General features: G+C 50.9%; 1 protein-coding gene across 4 annotated transcripts; it reads right to left on the bottom strand.

Moving 5' to 3' along the window:
- Positions 1-467: 467 nt before the first annotated feature.
- On the bottom strand, positions 468-20,046 carry TCEA2 (transcription elongation factor A2). 4 transcript variants are annotated; one of them, XM_074919957.1, is made up of 12 exons: positions 19,847-20,046; positions 18,570-18,665; positions 18,268-18,476; positions 17,021-17,083; positions 16,293-16,398; positions 14,760-14,850; positions 9,319-9,452; positions 7,808-7,864; positions 6,889-7,043; positions 6,142-6,288; positions 3,744-3,815; positions 468-3,126 (listed from the first exon to the last, which is right to left on the bottom strand). In XM_074919957.1, the coding sequence occupies exons 4-12, from the start codon at positions 17,072-17,074 to the stop codon at positions 3,118-3,120; spliced, it is 825 nt and encodes a 274-aa protein (XP_074776058.1). In that variant the 5' UTR covers positions 17,075-17,083; positions 18,268-18,476; positions 18,570-18,665; positions 19,847-20,046; the 3' UTR covers positions 468-3,117. The 4 variants fall into 4 exon arrangements, with proteins under 4 accessions (XP_074776058.1, XP_074776056.1, XP_074776055.1 ...); XM_074919955.1 differs by lacking the exons at positions 18,268-18,476; positions 18,570-18,665 and adding an exon at positions 14,635-14,647 and having other exon boundaries at positions 14,779-14,850; XM_074919954.1 differs by lacking the exons at positions 18,268-18,476; positions 18,570-18,665.
- Positions 20,047-20,531: the final 485 nt, after the last annotated feature.

The raw sequence follows: 20,531 nt of genomic DNA on the forward strand, positions 1-20,531 counted from the left end.
GGCCATGAGGATGAGCTTTGGGGGGGGCACAGGGGGTACCCCCTCTCCTCCAGTCCCCAGCAGCACCAGGCCCCCCCCCCCATCACCCCATATCCTTGGGGAAGGGGACAGGACATTACCTGCCCTCCCACAGGCAACAGCACCCCCAAAAGCTGTCCCACACCTGCCCCCCCCGGGGAGGAGAAGCCCCCCTGGTCCCTCAGGAGCAGCTCGGCAGCCAGGTCAGGCTCCACGAGGGATATTTATAATTTCCGTGTGGTTTTGTAGGGCAGGAGAAATCATTTACTGGCACCCAGAATTAAATTCTTTCTGCCAGCAGCTCCTGCCTTCCACACCGGAGTCCTGCTGCTGAAAACCAACACAAGTCTTTGCTTTTCCTGACTTAAAACAGCCCCTGGTTTCTTATTTATCTACCCCTTTCCCTCCTTCTCTCTTCCTCCCTTTCAAAAAAAAAAAAGAAAAAAAAGCACAGCACTGGTTCTTTTTATTGAAGATATTTTTTAAACAAAGAAAAAAACTCTCTCAGCTTTTCTTTTTTTTTTGTTTCCTTCCTTCCTAGTGGCACAACTGCGTGGAAAATCATGTCAGTAAATTGAGTGTCGTTTGCCAAGCTGGAAACACAATTCAAGAAAATGTATTTTTGAGAGAGACCAGAGATAGTTCATTTCTTCAGGAATGTCAGTATTGTTATTATTTGGTTCTTACTGGCAGGTTTTCCTCCGCAAGTGCCAAGCCTGCACCGCTGCAGCACCCTGTGCCGGGGAGGTTTGAGTTCAGGGAGCGAAAGGAAAGGGCTGAGGTGGCCTCAGAGCTCGAGGGTTGGAGGTTGAGCATCCCTGAAGCCACTCAAGAGCAGGGCAGGAGGGGGTCAGATCCTCTCTGCACCCCCCCAGAGGGCTCAGCTCAGGGAAGAGTCTGCTGGGACCAGTTAATCTGGTCTCTTTGAAAGAGCTTTTAAACACTTTAAAGCAAATCTCTACTTCCAGGACCCCTCTTTAGCCAGTGGCCTTCCCCTCCACCTCTCCTTGGTGTTATCCCCCAAAATGGCACCATAAAAAACACCCCGAGACACGGCCCTTCTCCCTTGTTGCTTCTGGGGGGGCTCCTCCTGCTCAGGACAATCCCTGTGTAATTTGGAGATGTCAGCAAACTGTACCCAAGCTCAGCTCCCCTCGTTACAGTAATATAAGAAAGGCAAGAGCAACTAGTAATTAGCTGGCTCCCGGTCAGGGCACACGAGCCAGAGCGCCATGGCCAGCTTGGGTTTCAGATCCTGAAGGGGTTTTTTTAAGCATTTCTGCGAGGACACTGTTCCCTCCCAAGCCTGTCTTGAATAATCCCATTTGCCACAAGACTCGTGAGGTTTAAACAAGTTGTCAGCATCTTTGAATCTTTCCCTTCTCGGGAGACTTGGCTGCACCCCGTAAAGTGAAAGCCCTGAGCGAAGGATCCTGCGGGGATCCCTCTGAGGAGCAGAGCCCGCCAAGGGGCTGCCAGCACGTTCGCCAGCGCTTTCATGTGGCTGCTCGCTCTCCCTGAGCCTCCCCAAGGTTTCCAGCGAGAGGCTGCTCTCCAGCACTCTCAAAAGCCAGGGGAAATAACTTGTTTTCCACTCTGGAACAGGGGAGCGATGCCGTAAGAGATGCGACCGCAGCGCAGGAGCTGCAGTGTGGAGGGCTGCTCCAGCGCCGCCTCGAAACTCAGAGGCTTTTCCTAGTTAAAGGCTAGGAGAAAGGGAGAAGAGGGATTCTTAAGTCTCAGGCTGAAAGTTGTGGGGACAGAATTTCCCCACCAGGTTCTAGCTACCCCCTCAGAAAGAGCCTGACCCTGCAGGTCCCCTCCCGGGGTCACACCTGCAGGCAGCAGCTCGCTTTGCTACCGGCTCCTTTCTTCATCTCGCCCCTCCGAGCTCACCTCCAGCCTCATCTCTCACTTCAAACCATTTCAAAAGCCAAGTGCTAACAGCTCCCACCGACACCTGGACTCCCCAACCTCCTCCAGGTCCAAGCTTCTGGAAAATTCCTTGTATTTGCAGCATTTCCCCTCCTCCTGAGCCTCTCCAGAAAATCCTTCCAAAAATTGAGGCTGCCTGTCAGAAATCAAGCTAAGAGCAGAGCATACAGAGGCAGGAACGTGCCTGGGACTCCTTTAACACACGCACTGCCCAGGGGATTCCCTCCACCTCTGTCCGAGGCTTCTCCCTCACCACGAGCTGTTCCCAGTCCCCAGTTCTTGGGGAACAGGAACAGCAACAGGCTGCCGGGCCCCCCCGCTCCCTGTGAGGGGCTGAGAGAGCTCTTGGCTATGACAAGTCTCCTTCCACAGAGGGATGAGCACTAGGAAACACCAACCTCACCTTCCTCCCTCTCCTGCTCCCCCAAATCAACAGTTTGGGGTTTTTTTTGTGGCTGGTGTCACCCAGCTTTCAGTGTTACAACCCAGGTAACACATTCAACTTTGCTGTTGGCATTTAAAGGCTCGAGATGGCAAAGCACGTGTCACTGCAAAAAAAAAATAAAATCAAACTACCCCTGCCAAGATGGAAGGCATCTGCACCCCAAAACCTGTGTGCCCTCACCCGGTCTCCTCAGCCAGGTGAGGAAGAGCAGAGTTGCCCATGCAGCCACCCCAGGACTCGGCCCAGGGGTTCAGGTTTTGAGGTGACCAGAACACGCCTTCCCGCACCACGGGAGTACCCACAAGTGACACCTCGCTGGTGGCCCTGGCAGCGTTCAGTCCTCATCCTCCTGGACCCTCCATCAAGCTCCCACACCTTTCCACGACACAAAAAAAACCCAACCTAAACAAACAACCAAGTGCTGCACACACAGCGTTCAAATAAAAGTCAGAAACTGACAAAAACGTTTAATATTAGTTTTGGAAGAAAACGTGACCATACTCGCTTAGATGAGAAAAATAACGACTAAGTGTGTTTAGTGAGCTCTCCTGCCACCCTGCCAGCCGTGGCTCTCCACCCCCAGCGGAGAGGCAGCGGCGCTCAGCGCGTGACAATGCAAAACTCACTCGGGACACAAATACACAATTGCCGTGGGAGCTGGCGTGGGGAGGCTGCGCTCCGCTCTGCGTTTGGCTGCCGCTCTCGGGCCATGGCACATATCAGCAGAACTGCAAGAGAAGGGAGTTTAAACCCCGATTAGAAAAACCTGGCGGCCTAAAGGGAGTTGTGGGTCATGCGTGTGCTGCCTAGATGGGGATCCAGGTGATGGTCTCATGTCTGAAGCTGGCAAGGGCTTGGGGGATTCCGCAGAGGCAGGGCTCAGCCCCTGGAGCCGGGGCCAGACAGGGCACCCCCGTTTGAATCTCTCAGCTGCGGCTCTTTGGCACGTGGTTGTGGCACCATTTCTGCTCGCCACTGACCAGGAGATTTCTGCTCACCCCCGAGCTCTGGGCGCAGTGTAAAAGAGCAGTTTTAAAATCCTGAATGTCAGCACCACCACCTCTCAGGGGCAGAGGGAGCATGGAAAGCACTCTGAAGCTGGTCATGGCAGAAGAGGGGGTGAGAAGGGAGGCGGGGAAACGCAAAAGTGAGACTCGACCCCAGCTGGTCTGCAGAGATGGGATGAACCCAGGAGCTCTCGCCTCTGCGCTGGGAGGACAGTTGACTTGCTAGAGCTTGTCAGCGTTTGGCAAGCACCTCCGAGGGCAGCAGCTAAGCCTCTGCAGCATGGTGGGTGCAGCCACCCTAACACCCCTCAGTGCCAGTAATATCCTTGGTGCGCTACCTTCCAGCGGTTCCCACACTCGTTGCACACGACGAAGGTGGTCATGGGCTCGTCGGAGCTGCGGGTCTGCACCTGGGGGAGGACATGAGGGATGTGAGAGCGGGGCACTGCACGTGTGCCCGTGGAGCGGGGGGATTCACAGGGAGCTCCCCATCCCTCTGGCACCAGGGACTCATGCTGGGGTCACACTGTCCAAAAATCCCAGAATCATCTGGGTTGGAAAAGCCCCTGAAGCTCCTCCAGCCCAACCATGACCCTCCCCCTGACCATTCCCAACTCCCCCAGATCCCTCAGCGCTGGCTCAGCCCGACTCTTCAACCCCTCCAGGGATCCCGGGGACTCCCCCCTGCCCTGGGCAGCCCATTCCAACGCCCAACAGCCCCTTCTGCACAGAAATCCTTCCTCAGAGCCAGCCTGACCCTGCCCTGGGCAGCTTGAGGCCATTCCCTCGGGGCCTGGCGCTGGGGCCTTGGCTCCAGAGACTCATCCCCCCTCTCTGCCCCCTCCTGGCAGGGAGTTGCAGAGGGCCAGGAGGTCTCCCCTCAGCCTCCTCTGCTCCAGACTGAACCCCCCCAGTTCCCCCAGCCGCTCCCCAGCAGACCTGTGCTCCATCAGTGAGACCCCAAGGCTCAGCAGAGCAAAAGGAGTCTGGTTATTGTTTCACAAAGAGCTACACACACCTCATGACCCTTCTCTAGCCTGACACTACCCAGAGTGATGTGTTTTGGGGCAGCAGATTCCCCTCCTCACCCCCTCTGCTGCTCATTCCTTGCAGGTGGCTCTGGAGGGGGACATACCCACAGCCAGTGCCCCCCCAGGAAGGGATGCAGCCATCAACGAGATGACAAACCCCTCAGCCCATCAAGCACAGGCTCCACATCAGCACAAAAAAAAAAAGAACCCAAGCCATTTTCATTTACAGACCAGTCCTACGTCCTGACCTCACAGAGACACGCTCTGGGTTACCAGGTTCTGCACATTTCCAGGCACTTAAGGAACTTAACCCAGAATTCAGGAATTTAACCCAGATGTGGCTGCTGCCTCTGACTGTCTCCTGCCAGAAAGACATACTTAGCTAAAAATCAGATTTTCATGGCATTTGAATACCACAAGGCAGATCTACACTGAAAATACTGGCACTCCCTGCTCAAGTCAGACAGCAGAACTATGCCGAGGGGCAATTACACCGATCTACATGTGTAATTACCCAATATGCAAGAGTCACAGTATTCGCATGATGCAAATTAAGCATGTTTTGCAAGCATGCTGGATAGCTAAGTTCTGTAATTCTCACCCAATGTTACTGCCTGGCTTCCAACACTTTCAGAAATGCCAGTTCATCTACTAGGAACTTACAACATCTCAGTCAAAGAGTGATTTCACTGGGAAACTCGTAAAAACACAGGAAACCTTCTGATATTTCTATTTAGAAGACGCTGTCATCACCTGCCTCAATTCCAGAGTCCCACGTGCTGCCGAGGTGAGTGGGACAGCCCAGGCAGAGCTTCCAGCTGACCCACAGGCAGAGCCAGGCCCCTCGCCCGGGGCCAGCCCGCGGGGCCACCAGGCCGCTGCTGCCGAGCCCAGGGACAAGGAAAACCCCCGCCGGCTGCCTGGCTCGGCTGCGTTTGCACGTCAGGTCCAAGCGCACGGGGGGAGTTTCACTCGGCGCTTGCACGGGCCGTTGTTGCACACACCCGGTCGGCCCCGGTCGCGTGGTGGCTGGTGTGTTTGTGGGTATCTGCATATTCTGAAGTGCTGACTCACTGCAAAGGCACATTTCTCTCCAGACGCCTGGTTCAAACCGGGGAACTAAAAGCACTGGTAATGCACAAGGCTTCCAAGCAGCTGCCCATTGAGAAGAAAACCCCTCCTCTGCCTGCTCACATCCCTGCCTTGTTTATTCTTTACATTTCACCTGTTTCATGCTGTCTGACTTTAAGTTGGGATTCACCCAGCCACAGCTTATCTACATTCTTAATTTGTACTTTTAATACCATCAACACGCCTGCCTTGGTTTCTGCTGTCTCTCTCCTCGACGCTACCCACTCCTTTCTTGTCTGAACCTCCACATTCCCACACCTGCTCTCAACACGCAGCTCTCTCGAGCTGCACAGCAAGCAGCACTGCTGTTACTTTTGAAAGCTTCCTCGGTGCTGCACAACCCTGGCTCTTGTACAAATGAGCCAAAAAAAGTTACACAAGCACCGAGGAAACGTGTGCAAAACCACTGTATAAACCAGAACATTTTAGAGAGCCTCCAAGTGTACAAAAAAAACATTCTCTCCAGCAGTGGCAGAATTTGTGCCGCGCTGCAGGGTCTGTCACAGAGCAGCAAGAGCTCGTGACTGTGATGGAGTGTGTCCTGTGCAGAGGCCGTAGGAGCAGGAGGACTAACCTGGGTGTAGGTGCAGTTCTTCTTCTTGCATTTTCCACAGGTGAAGAGGTCAGTCTGCGTCCCTCCTGTCTTGGCCATCTGATGCTCCCGGATTGCTTCTTTTGTCATGGCTTTCCTGATCTCTTTCAGCTCGTTACTGGCCATTTCCTTTAAAAAAAAAAAGCAATATAATCACATCTGTCCAGTTTTACCACCACACCCACTACAGTGGAAAGAGTCTGCAGGACTGAGTGGCCTAACATATGGTTATTAAGACCAAAAATCTTTCATTCCTGGTTTCTGGTTCACCCCTAGCCCACCACGATGATCTGAAGCACCAGACTACTCTCCACACTGCAAACCCCACCACTCGCTCACTCCCCATGCACTCTGGCAGCAGCCGCTGAGAAATCCCAGAACCATCTGGGTCGGAAAAGCCCCTGCAGCTCCTCCAGCCCAACCATGACCTTCCCCCTGACCGTTCCCAACTCCCCCAGATCCCTCAGCACTGGCTCAGCCCGACTCTTCAACCCCTCCAGGGATCCCGGGGACTCCCCCCTGCCCTGGGCAGCCCATTCCAACGCCCAACAGCCCCTTCTGCACAGAAATCCTTCCTCAGAGCCAGCCTGACCCTGCCCTGGGCAGCTTGAGGCCATTCCCTCTTGTCCTAAATCCACAACCCTGGCAGCAGATCAACCCCTTGCTTCAAGCTAAACCCCAGGATACAGCCCCTGCAAGACACAAACCCTGCTCCTCAGGCTTTCTCACCTCTGAGGTCATCACCGCGATCTGCTCAGGGGTGATCGCCCCACACAGCACATTCTTTTTCAGCTCAGGGTTTTTGGAGTCCTTCAGATTTGAGATGCGGCTCCTCACTCGGTTTTTGTATTTCATGTCGGTGTTCTTGACATCTTGGTATATGCGTACGTGGCAGTCAAGGAGTCTGCAATCAACCCAGAGGCCTCCGACCACTTGCCACACCACTCCTGAACAGCAGGGCATGTTACCTGCTGCCAGGACCCAACAGCAGTGTCTGCTCTGGGAGGTTTTGCTGGATCTGATAGCAGACTTACACAATCCCAGACTCCAAGGCTTTCAGTTCTGGCTTTTTCACTGTGCTGGGAATAATCTTTATTTTCAGTTATGCTCCCGTGCTTCAACCCGCTCTTTCTCTCAGGAAGGCAGCCACAAAACCCTCCACTAATAGAGCCCACCTGCACCTCCTACCCCACAGCCCCCAAACCACGCAAACTCCTGCCTAATCTCAAATCGACATGCAACTTGATCCTCCCTGCTCCCTCCTTCCCATTCCTTTCGTCTGTCAGCACACTCTCCACAACAGGGAGGCACAGGGAAGTCGCATGGATTTGGAATAAGCTGAGAGCAGGAAGTAGCACGCTGACGGGAAGGACAGACCGGGCACCACAGTCCACGCTGGTGCAAACACAAAGGGGATAACCACATCCATCCCCCCCAGCACGGGGTCTGCCCTGAGCTCCCAACACCACACTGGTGTCTCCTCAGGGACCCAGGACTCAGCCAAGCAGGGCTGGAACCCCACCCAGAACCCCAGAGTTGCAGCAGAACATTAATGCAAAGAAAGACTGGCCCGTTTTTCCTCCAAGCACATTAATTACGTGGCCCGGAGACACGCAGGCCCTTAGGAAGCCCTGTACAGCAAGGATATATTCTTCAATCTGGGCTGCTATGTGCTCACAGTCAGCGCCAACGGCAATGTAGTCATCTGTGAGACAAGAGACACCCACGGTCAGTGACTTCCAGCCAGGCAAGAGGTCCCCAGGCTCAGGACTTCTGCGATAGAAATCTCGATAGTTTATTATTTTGATTTACATGCTCTTTCCATCAAAAGCTATCTGGGCCTTTGATCTAGCTACCTTCTGACCCTTCTGAAAAGGGCAGTGATGAAAACAGACCAACCCAGAGGGCACAGACTGCTTTTCTAGGAGATGGACTGCAGTAGACTAAGCTAACAAGAACCTTGGTCTCAGAACGTAGTTTTCCAGTATATTCTTGCTATAGTTGAAATCACACATCTATAGACAGGAATTGAGTCTCATCAGATATTGCTGTCAATGAGAAGTAGCTCTACTCACATCAACAATCTGTCAGAGCCTGCAAGCAGAATCGAGCCTTCATTCCCTTCTCCTCGGGACTCTCTCCCTCCCCTCTTTCACATGCCAGTTAAACAGCAATTACTGCTGAGTTTGGACCCTGGGTATGGTAACCAACACCACAAAGCAGGGAAGATAGGGCAGAACAGGGCTGAACTTAAAGCTCAAGGGAACGCCTTCCCAGACTTCATATGGAAAGGGTTTTTCTAACAGTTACAGAGTATTTAAATATATTTAAATTATTTAATAATAATTATGGCAGCATATATATAAACACATGCAAGTGCACAGGAAGGCTAGAAATAAAGACTTTGTGAACTTCTCCATCTGCCGTCTACATTCCTTGGCTCCAAATTAATAAAACGCTGCAGTGCTTAGACCCCAATTCTCCAGAAGGATCTGCAATTTGTCCACAAGCACGCGTTCAGCTTGAGGTGTTTAAAATCTGTCAGAAATGCTGAGCACCTGCACTTGCCTCATTTTAGACGGCACAGCCTGAGTGCAAGAGAGACCTGCTGCACCCCAGAGCCAGAGGACCACAGTATTATTTCGGGGGCTCCAGCCTGCAGTGGCAGGGGAGTCAGAGTGCAGATGGTGACTGGCATAAGCACCACGCCTGACAAATCCCAGGTATTTACAGCCTCATTTTGTGCCCCAGGAGTAAGCAGAAATGACAGCTCCACTTTGCAGCAATCAGACAAGACTGAGACTTGGAAGCAAATACCTGCACACCTGAAGAGGAAACTTCTGGCCAGACCACCCCAGGCTGCAAAGCAGAAGACCTCACTTAACCCCACGTTCTTAACAGCCATTACCTGACCCAGAGCCGTGCCTCTGGCTCGAGCCAGGTCCATGTGCAAGCACCTAAAAATGCTGCAATGCCAGCCAGTTTGTCAAAGGGGTGGCCAGTGACTAGACTGGGCTGATGGCAATAATCCTTTGACAAGGCTGCTCCAGAAGAGTACATCTAAGAGGAGCTGGGGCTGACCTAGGTGCAGGTCTCTGTCAGGATGCACCAGCAGCTGTGAAGCACTCCAGACAACGCAGTGTTTCCCCCAGAACTTACCATCAGCCTGCAGAGCTGTTGTCAGCATTTCTCTGCATTTGTTGCGGACAGCGTCGCAGGTGATGGGCACCGGGGGGAAGGTGGTGATTTTGGGGGTGGTCGGAGTCTTCGGAGGCTCCTGCCTTTTGTTGGAGCTAAAAGAGAAACTTCACCTATGAGAATGTCTCAGTTCAAGTCACTGAGAGCAGAGATCAGCAGGTATGTGGCCAAGCATCCTGTTAATCATAATACAAAACCAGTCAGAGGAAAACAGTACAAAGACACTCGCCCCAAAGCAGCACAGAGCACACAGAGCAGCCAACACCATCCACCCAGGCAGGAGCTCTCCTGGGGACTCTGCTGGCTGCACACGGAGGGTTTAATCCACGAGGCAGGGGCCTGCCAACCAACCTCTGTTATTCAACACATCACAACTTCTGCACCACTGGGCATCAAGTGAAAATATTACAAAGCTGTCGGACACCATCATACGCTCAGGACCTCCTGAGACCACGAGCACTCTCGGTCTGGCAGCATAACACAAAGATGCTTGGTGCTTTAACGCTTCTCTTCTTTCACAGGACACTGAGGCCAGAACTGATCTCAGCAAAAAGGGAGCAGAAGCTGGTTAATCTCTAGTTCCTCGTCTCTCATCCTTTACTGCCAAGATGTAGGAAAGAGAACAGCTAAACAAACAAAAAAATCACTCGAGCTCTCTGTAGCCAACAAGGAGTGCAACATGCTGCCTTCTGGGGCAGAAATCAGAGAAGCCTACACTGGCCCCTCCAGAAGGAGCTGCCGTGCTAAGGAAAAGAAAGAAAATGGCTCCTTCAGCTCTGATATTAAAACAACCAACAAAGCGTAACACAGAAGAGGATCCTCCTTTTTCCTGTAATCTGGACAAGACTCTGCTTACTCATCTCGCAGAAGAGCACCCCTGCACAACCACACACAGCTCCCACAGGTGCCAGGCTAGCACAGGACTAAAATACTGCTTCACTCACAAAAATAACTTCCACCTGCAAGCAATCATGGACACAGGCAAGGGAATGCAAACACCTGCCTGCTGTGCCTGACTCAGTCAGGTCATCTGCCCGGGAGCCAGCTGGAGAGACAAAGGCACAGAATCACTGCCCGACGATCACAGCACAGCGTGGGCAGGCTGAGTGCCCACACATGCCAGGCTGGCATGCACCCCTGCGAGGTCTGCACGCCCGAGAAGTGATTTCTCTGAGCAGTTCAGCTGGGCGTACCCCCACGGGGCTGAGACGTCACACCCATAAAGCCTAACATCTGCACGTAGAGTTAGTTAGCCCTGCAAATAACTGCTGGTAAAAGCTTTGTGCTATTGTGATTCCCAGATTTTATAGAGCTTCCCCCCGCTCCCCACCCTTAAATCTAGGCAGCAATTTTTTCAGCAGAGATTGCTCTGACTTTGGTGTTTGGGCCATAAAATGCACTGTATTTATGGCCAATGTCTGGTGACATTAATGCAGTAAGAGATAAAATAAAAAAATAAAAAGAGAAACACTGATATTTCACCCATGCCATACCAGCAACATGTCCTTGAAGATCCAAGTGGCTTGACAATTGCTGTTAAGCTGGGTCACTACTGCCAGTTCTTTGCCATCAAAAATAAATCTGTTATGAACAGGCACTTCCACTACACTGTCCCAGAGGGGATTATCAACCCACAGGAAAAACAGCACTGAGCTGGAAACCTTCCGAATCTGCTGCTGCACAAACTGAGCCAGCCAGCTTCAGGGACTTATCCTGGGAGACCCTGCTGCTGCTAAATTCAAGCCCAGTCTGGCTCTGCAGTGCCTCCAAACCTGTAGATAATCACTGGGGCTACTGGATTTCCACAGTTCAAAACTTCACCAGGCCCTTTTAAGAGGTATCCACCCGTGCAGCTTCACCAAATTGTTCAGGAGCCAAACCACAGCAGAAGTTTAATTTCTTGCTCAGATTCCTTGCTCATGCCCAGATGAAATAGATGCATTCTATGAGGGAGATTATATTGTAAGTTTACTGTTTCTCTTTGACCAGTAGCTGAATAAAACCCACTTTTTACCTGCTTGTTTTACTAGTCAGCACTGCAGGAGGCTATTAAGGAACATATGTGTCCAAACAGCTCAAAATATTCAGTTGGTTTTGCACTGCACATAATACAAAAAGAACAACCAACTTAGTTTGCAAATAATCAATTAGATGCTGATCTTGTCCCATCTGGAGTGTGCAAATCACCATCAGGTGCTTTTGTGCCTAAGAAGTTGCACACAGATCACAGGCAGCGTGCATGGGGGTGTATATAGATCAAAGCATACACAACTCAGGAATAACTCATCTAAATATCACAGCTGATCATGTTGTGTAAAATGGTTTGGAAAAAATGAGACTTCCTGAAGTACAAAGGCAAACAAAACCTAGAAAACATACCTACAATAAAAGGAAAGACTGAAGGAATTGGGGTGGCTTGCAGCAGGGAAGGCTTAGAGGAGATGAGTCCTGAAATACTGGAAAACTTGTTACAAAAGAAAATGGTAGGAAAAATCCTCTCTACTTGCTAAAGACGAAAGCACAAAGAAATGGTCTTGGCAAGACGGGTTTTGACTGAGCACAAGTTTCAAACTGTAAAGCTTTGCAAGTTATGGATTAGAATATACTGCCAAGGGCAGCTGTGGAAGCGTCTTACCCTGATGGTTTTTAGGGTTGTCAAAGAGCTTAGAGAAAGGCCTGTCAGGGACAGCGTGGGCAGAGGCTGTGCTGTCGTGGGAAGGGTGGCAGGAGCCTGAGAGCTCTTCTAGCTTTAACTTTTGTCTCGTTTTGCAAGCAACAATGACACTGAGGTCTCCCAGAGCAAAGCACTGCGTGTGAACTCTCAACACCGACCTTCAACACGTTCAATACTTAAAGCCGGGTCTCTAAACTAGTATTTGCACAGATAATACTTAATATTCAGGAAGGTTCCATCTGCAAATGCTACTGACTTAAATATTTAGATGTTTATTCTTTGGAGGTGGAAAAAAGCTGAACAAGATACAGTTATCCCATGCTGATGAGTACAGACATATTCACCTACATACACGTCATACGTGCTCCGAGATGACAACTGATCACTTACAAATTAGATGAAACAGACTTCTCAGCCATTCCAAAGACCGTACAGAAAGTTATTTATTAAGCTTTATTAAATTAGTGTATAATTAGAATAGTTGGGAATAGAGCTTAAACACACCTAGAAGGCCTATCTCAGGAAATCTTTGTGGTTCACACTGTTCCTGTTAAACAGCAGAACGAGCTTGTAAATCCATCCCAGCAACAAAGGAATATACGTAAAAAAAGTTACACTGGAACAAAATGGTGGCAAAGCAACAGCCAGGGGCTGCATGCAGAACTCAGGGCTGCACTGTAAGAAAATCCCATGGAAGAGCTGAATTCAGGCCACAGATCCAATGCCTCCTAAGAGGCAGTTTAGAGAATCCTGGAAAAGAAAAATGCTGCCAGAGACAGAGAAACATTAGACATAGCCCATTAAAATGTACCACACTAATGGTCTAAAATACTTCAGCACAACAGAATATGCTTTGAATTACAGTAATGCAGCATATAACTTCACAGGTGCCAGCTTGGCGCTGACTGGCCCAGAGCCTTCAGGTCTCACAGTCTCTCGTCACTACAGAGGGATTTCTACATCTGTGTTCCAGAAAGGAAGACAAGTTTCAGGCCAAGAGCTATTCGAGTATTTCTCCCTGACAGAAGATGGCGGCCTAGCCAAAATCTGTCAGACTAAGTGGCTGAAATATCTAAATACAAGCTGATCTCCTTGGTGTCTTGATAGCAGCCTCAGCTGAACCAGCTATCACACACTGAGCAACTAGTCAGACTCCCTTCATCACAGCCTGTGCTCTGAAGAACAAAGACTCTTCACTGCTAATAATTTTTTTTTTTTTTTGGTCAAGGCAGATTAATTTATTTTGCAGCACTGGAGAATAAGCATTCCTGTCTCTGTGAAGAGAGCCTGGCTCAACAGGCTGACACCAGGAGCTAGCCACTTCTGCTGGCCTGTGTACACTAATCCATTTGCTTCTGTTTATCCTTCCCAACCAAGGGAATGCTTTGCCATTCAGAAGATGAAGGCTGAATAAATGTAGAAAGCATCCAGGAGGAAAAAAAAAAACCCCACCCTGCAGTATCTGCAACACATCAAGGCAGAGGGGAGCATTAGCAGCACAAGCCAGAAGTTCTACTCCACACACCCCACAATAACTGTCTGACAAGGCAAGGAGACAGTGGGGTTTGGCCTCTCTACCTACAGCCAAGATCCTTCTCCAAGTGAAATTACTACGAGCCTCAGCCTTCAAACCACAGGTCCTAGCAGGCCCAGCTCATTTTGCTCTTCAAGTGTCTTGTGCCACCATGCCCAGGGAATGTGTCTCACTTCCTTCCCTCCAGGCTCCACATTCCACAAGGTCAATTTTCCAAAGGTTAAATCAGAAGCTTCCCTTTTCCTTTGAACTGCAATACTACTTCCTGGCTTGAGCAGTACCAGCCAAGTCAGTAATACTTGCTTTCTCCTTTCTCCACCAGGAACAGCCAACAAGTACTTCCACAGAGGCTTCAGCCCTTACCCTGGAGGGAAATTCACCTCCCTTGACCAGTAAGGACATTCACAAAGGCTCCTACTCATGGCTGACTCAGTCCCTACCCTCAGCCACCATAGAACAAATCCCTCCTGTGTCCACACCGTGAGGAAGGCAGCCCCAGTCTGCACTTCCGAGTACAAGGATCATGAAGAGAAGGTAATTTGCATCACAAGGCTGGTGATACTGCTCAAACCAACTCTCTCAGCTCACACAGCAAACCCTTCTCCACTATCACCCACTGCTCTTTGGGCTCTAACCCTCACCTCCTCTCAATGGGACAAAAGGGAACAGCAGCTGGGAGACCCCGTCCCACTGGGTGTATCCTACATACAGCAGACCTGCCAGATGGGTGAAAAGAGGACTTCTGGGACTTGCCAAGGACAAAGAAATGGAAGTTTTACTGTAAGTGATGTATCAACCATCCCATCCATCACTTGAGATCGCAAAAGCCAAAAATCTTCATTCTAAGGAGTTCAAAGTTAGAAATAAACAAAAATATATAAAAATGCAACACAAAAAAAGAACAGAGGAATGCTTTACCAATAGAACACATAACCAAGAGTAGAAAAACATGAAATAAGATGTGAATAAAATCTTAAAAAGTGACTAAAGCCACTGTATTTTGCAGATCAGTATTTCTGCATTACAGTTTATTAAAAACACCACACAGATCCTCTCTGAAGAAGTCTACGCTTCTGGTGTTTCTGATTAGGAATTTGACTACGTAAAACTCACAACTCACACTTAAAAATTAAGGCGCCTTAAGAAAATTCAAATTCCATAGCAGTATCACCCTCGGTTAAAGGGAAGCATTACCTTTGGTCTCTTGAGTTACCAGTCTCCTTCGAGGAAGATGTTGGCAGGGACAGGCTTTTCTTTTTCTCCTCACTTTTTTCCTCAGAAGCATCTATATTCAAAAGAAGAGAAATGGATGCTAAAGGGTTCAGAACTGGTCTGTATGCTACAACCCTGCACACACCAATCAATGTCTCCACACTACAGGTTGTCGGCCTAAAGCAAGTTATTATTCTCCAAGAAGAATCAGGAGAAAGAACACCTTTTATGGTCTTTCATGCTTTCCAACAGACCTTTCACTTGCCTATAAGTAGAAAGTAATTCAAACAAAACCTTTCCTCACCAAACTAGAGCAATCACCTTCCCTGCCGAGGGGATAAGCTTCCTCTCAAGACATGCCCCATCACAAAAGTTCCTTTCAGAGACACCCTGGCTTCTGAGTGCAGATTAGATCAAGTTCTCTGAAGAACCACTAAAAGCAGCATTTCCAGCCAGCACCACCTGAAGGGCCAGTCCAGGCCAGTCCTTCTGGGAACACAACTTCTAGTGTTTCCCCAAGGGGTGCTGAAAGCCAATAGCACAGCCCTGGAGAGGACTTTCATGACACTGTAAAACAAGTTCAACCCAGAGGTAAACTGTCTCAGCCTTGCCAATACACATCAACCCTCACGTGGAAGTGACAGCCCCAGCCAGGACAGGAAAACAGGGCTTCTAACATTCATTTAGCCTATCAAGAAATGGGGAGCCCTGGGGTGCAGACTAGAGGCAGCTCCACATCTCCTTTAGCCTCAAATCCCTTCTGTTCTTTGTTACACACAGCTCCCCAGGAGATCAGTTCAAACAGTAAGAGGTGTTTGAATGTCACACTGGGGTACTTTGCCACTAGGATAGAGTGGGAGACACCAGCTCTGGCTAGCAGGATGCAGGTAGAGCTGCCCTTCCAATCTCAGCCTTATTCTTTTCACAAAGGTGACCACTACGTTCACATCTACAATCCCTCCATCTGTAACTCAACATTAGTTTGTGCTGTAACAGCACTAAGATTCCTCAGACAGAATTACAAGCCTCTGCTTCTCAGTGCTCATCACCAGGAAAGCCTTGCCCACATGTGAATTTGTCTACAAGGTGTTAAAGTCCTTCTCCAGCTCATCAGCCAAAATGCATTCCAGCAATTCTCTTCACGAGCAGTTGCACAAGCTTGACAGCACATGCTGTATTAATGCCACACAGCACACAAGTGTGGGCAGAGGGTTCAGAGTGCAGATATTATTTCTACAGCTAATGCTGCTAATTATTATATGGACAGTTACACGTTAAGAATAGTCCTGAAGCTGTCAGTGCTCTTTCAAGGATGAGCTAGCTACAGGGGAGCTAAATCTGGAGGAATGCATGGTCAGAGACAAAACTTGAAAGACAGAGGGTGCAATTGTAAAGGCTGATTTGCTAGAATATTCTGTTCGGATCAACAGATAAGCTCTCTTAAGAAACCCAATCTCCCACTGAAGCCAGCTCCTTCATAAATTGAATCTGACAGGAACACGCTGATTTTCTTACCTAGAAGTTTTTTCCAGGATTTGATGAGGGATTTGGCAAGCGATATCACTTCTTCATCTGTGCTCTGCTTTCTCAGTGCATTTACTGACATCCCAATGCGGGTGGACTGCAAGTGAACATCCAAATGAATCATTCAAGAACAGATTCGCTATTTGCTACTAACTAAAACCAGAAATAAGCATGACGAAGTCAAAGCAATAACCACGAAGCATCCATGGACTGACAGAATGATTAACTCCTCAGAACTCTGGAAGAGCTGACGCTCTCCAAACACGAGCTAGAAATCCCATCACCCACAAATACCTTCTCCACACACCTGTAAGTGACATTCTAAACTCAGAGTGAAAAAATCCAAGATGCCCGTCTTAATCTCTGAATTGTAATTCTGTTCACACCTCGCCAGTGTCCTGAATATCAACATTACAAAGACTCCCAAGGCTGCCCTTTGTGTTTGCTGCTTTAATCTGGTCTTTCCCCTTTTTGAAACTTAAGGAGGGATTTGAGCAATTACCCAGGTTTGCCTCAGCAGCTGTACACAAGTTTCAGGCAGCACATGGTGGCCCAGAGCTGTTTAGGCCAAAACTCAAACTCAGTACCGTTTTCTGGATTTAATGTTTATTTTGATGCTTTCAATGAGGCAAGAAGTGAAAGTATTAACTTTAGTTAGGCAACATTTTAGACTCTTCCAAATGCAGACTTCAGCTTTTTACCCTAACTGTGCAGCTCACCTGCAGTAAATCCAAAGTCATCGGCATACTTTTCAGTTCTTTCAGTAAATCCATTGCACCATCCTGGAGAGAAAAAGAGAAACAGAATGAGTGCCTCAGCTTTTAGTGAAGAAATGCAACAGCTTGGGAATAAATTCAGAAAGTTGAATTCAAAGGGAAAAACACCAACAAGCCTTTCCTAACACATCAGTAAGATTACTGCCAGGATTGCTGTTCCAGAGAGACAGTAGATCCTACAGTCTGGAGGCACCTGAGATATTGGAATGGGCAAACCAGAAGAGCACTGGAGCGCTACAGATCTTTGGTGGCGTATGGTACGACTGCAGTATTAGCTTATTATCCTTACCTAGCAAGCCTACTGTTGTTTTTAACACCTGAAAAACACACTCTGAATCACAATTGTCCCCTCAGCAACATCACTTGGCTTCCAGGAGTATTCCTACCATCGGACTCACTATTTCGGGGAACCCAACTGATGTTATTAGCTCGCCAGAACAGTTTAGCAGAGTTGCAAGAACTTTAGTCACCCACTTAAAGCTCAGAATCACTGTCCAGAGACAGAGCTAAAAGTTTTCTCTTTCCACAGCATCAAACGTAATGTGGCTGTTTTCTAGTTTTCATGTTGGTACCTTACTCTGCCCAGGACAAGAGCTGATACCAGGAGAAAAGCCACCAAGCAGTGACCCTGAAAAGCTGGTCACTTCCAAGGAAGCTTCATATAGTAAGTTTTATCAGCTCTGCAGCCCAGAACTCAAATCCAGGAGAAAAAAAAAAAAAACTGACTCAGCTATCTGTAGATTTCTACCAATTTTACCTGAAATTGGTAGTCATCCAGAGAAATGGCAGGGACAGAAGCACTAGCCAAGTCACCCTTCAGCAGCACTCAGCAGATCTCAGCCTGGAGTATGTCCAACTCTGTTCAGCTGGCTCTTTCCTCCCATCCCCCTTCCACACAAGGCCATCTATTGCTCACATTTAACAGCACATTTAAAACACCAACCACTCCAAGCCCATTTGCAGCGCAAGACCTACAGAGCCTACGATCGTAGAGAAGCGAAGCAGCCTGCACTGACAGACCCTGTCCTGGGATCCAGTCCTCCCTACGCAGAAGGGCCGTTTCCGATTCCCCAGCTGCCAGTGCCACCCTACAGAACAGATGCTGAGAAAGCCAAATCAAAGCAAAGTCAAAAGCTTTGAGCGCGCGCACACAAGCAACTCACACCAGCATAAACCACACGTTACCGTACCCAGAGCGAGCGACTTCCCACTCAGGCAGTTTCACACCTTTCCGTTCCTCCAACAGCCAAACGGGCTCCATTAAATCCAGCCCTTAACATACAAAATGACCCGGTGATTCCTGTCTCCGTTATCAGAAATGGAGCCACTTGGCACAGTGGCAGCAAATGGGGATCCATGCAAAAACTAGAGTAACAAACAGGTACTCCAGGCAACCATCCTGCAGGAAGAGTTTGCAAGTTAGCCGATATACAGTAAACACGCTACGGTTCAGTACCATATAAAATGCCAACCAAGAGGAAACGTTGCATACCGCTCAGTTTAAGAAGCTGCCTCTCTCTCTCAATGAAGCTTGGAAGCAAATTCTGCAAGGTTGCTCCTTTCCTATTTCAACAATGGTGTTGAAAACCTGCCATCAACGGGAACAGACATCACAGGCTGCAGTTTAGCCCAAACGCGCTTCCCTGGGTTGTTACAACAGCTACATGAGTGCCAGCACTCACCCCTATCCACGGCTGGCAGAGCCAGTCCAGCCTCCAGAAGTTCACATGACAACCGCACCCCATCACCCAAATACACATTCCCCAAAGCCCTTCCCCTCCTCGCCCACCCCTTCCCCTTCCCCACAGCCCTCCCTGGCCCAAAAAGCCCTCTCCCCCATCCCAAACATAGATCGACAGCCTACCTCCTTCACAAACCCTCAGCACCCATCTTGCTGCCTTAGCACTTGCATAACACTTTGTCCTCGTAGGAGCAGCAACACACAGAGCCCATTGGGCAGGGAAATACTTGCTCTGTCCCCCCCAGACAGCGACAACAGCTACAACACACCCTGCGAGACCCACAGCGTGCAGAGAGCGGCAAGGCCAGCCCTCCACGCTCCAAAGGCCACATGAGAGTGAGCAGAAGTGGTGCTAGCATGGGATGGGGATGCAGGAGGCAAATACAGAAGCACTGGGGGTTTTCCTGAGGGCACAACAGAGCCCCAGGCCAGTGCTGGGGGGCAGTGCACAAGGATCCCCCTTGCCAAGGGCCCCAATGGGATGGAGGGGGGCGGAGGGCTGAGGATGCTGCCCTGGGGGGAAACACCCCAGCAGGCAGCACAGGGTGAACCCCAGGGTGCTGAGCTGTGGGGCAGGGGGTGCATGAGGCCCGGGTGGGGGGCACAGCGTGGGAAGGATGGGTTGTCACAGCAGCAAGGGGGGGGGAAAACATGGAGCCACCGCCCCCCAGTAACAGACAGCGCGATGGAAAGGGGTGGATCCTACACCGGAGCCCACGGGGAGGGAGCCCACCCCACTGCAAGCCGGTCCCGGGGAGAGAACCCCACCTTGCCTGGGGGGAGGCTTCTGCTCCACCACAGCGACGGGGGCCGCACAGAGAGCGAGGCCCCCAAAATGGGGGATGAGGAAAGGGGGGGTCCCCCTCATAACGGGCACTGAGGGAGAAGTAGGGGGGGGCCCTACAGCGCGGCAGCGAGAACAGGAGCCCCGCGGAGGAGGCGGCCCCGGCCGCTGGACCAGAAACCGGGTAAAGGGGGAGGCCCCCTGACCCCAACCGGGCTGCGGGGGCCCGGCCGCCGCCACTCACCGCGCTCTTCTTGGCCACCATCTTGTCCAACCGCCTGGCGATACGCACGATCTCCTCCTCCCCGCCCATCGCGCCGCTCCCCGCGGCGGCCGGTCCCGGGGGCCGGACGAGGCGGGGGAAGGAGGCGGGAGGGAGGGGGGGGTTGGCGGCGGCTGCCCGGTGCCCACCACAGCCCCCGGTACCGCAGTCAGGGCGGGCGGCGCGCGCGGCACGATGGGAGTTGTAGTCCTCCAGAGGGGCCGCCCGCCTCTTCCTGCCGCGCGGCGGGACTACAACTCCCAGCGTGCCCCGCGCCCGCCCGGCCCTTGCCGCGGGGCATTGTGGGGGCTGTAGTCCGTCCCCTCACGGCCCGCCGGCCGCCGCCCTGCGGGAGCGCGGAAGGGGAGCGCCGTGGTCTCCCCTCGCGGTGCCGTTTCAGGGCTCCTTGAGACAGCAGGGACACACGTGTCCCAAGTTGTTGCCGCGGGGCATCTGTGACTGAGCCAGGTCACGTCTCCCTCAGCCTGGCACCCCCCAGGTGGATGCTGCCCCATCCCTCGGGGAGCGCCCCCAGCCGAGGGCTCACTGAGCTGGGCCTCAGGCGGCCCCACCACCACAGAGGCCTGAGCACCGCTGCACCCACACACACCCCAGGCAGGGTGGGAGCAGGGAGCCCTGCTCTTTGTAACTTGCCCAGCCCCACCAC

The sequence above is a fragment of the Athene noctua genome, chromosome 16 (genome assembly GCF_965140245.1).
Source record: "Athene noctua chromosome 16, bAthNoc1.hap1.1, whole genome shotgun sequence".
Lineage (NCBI taxonomy): Eukaryota > Metazoa > Chordata > Aves > Strigiformes > Strigidae > Athene > Athene noctua.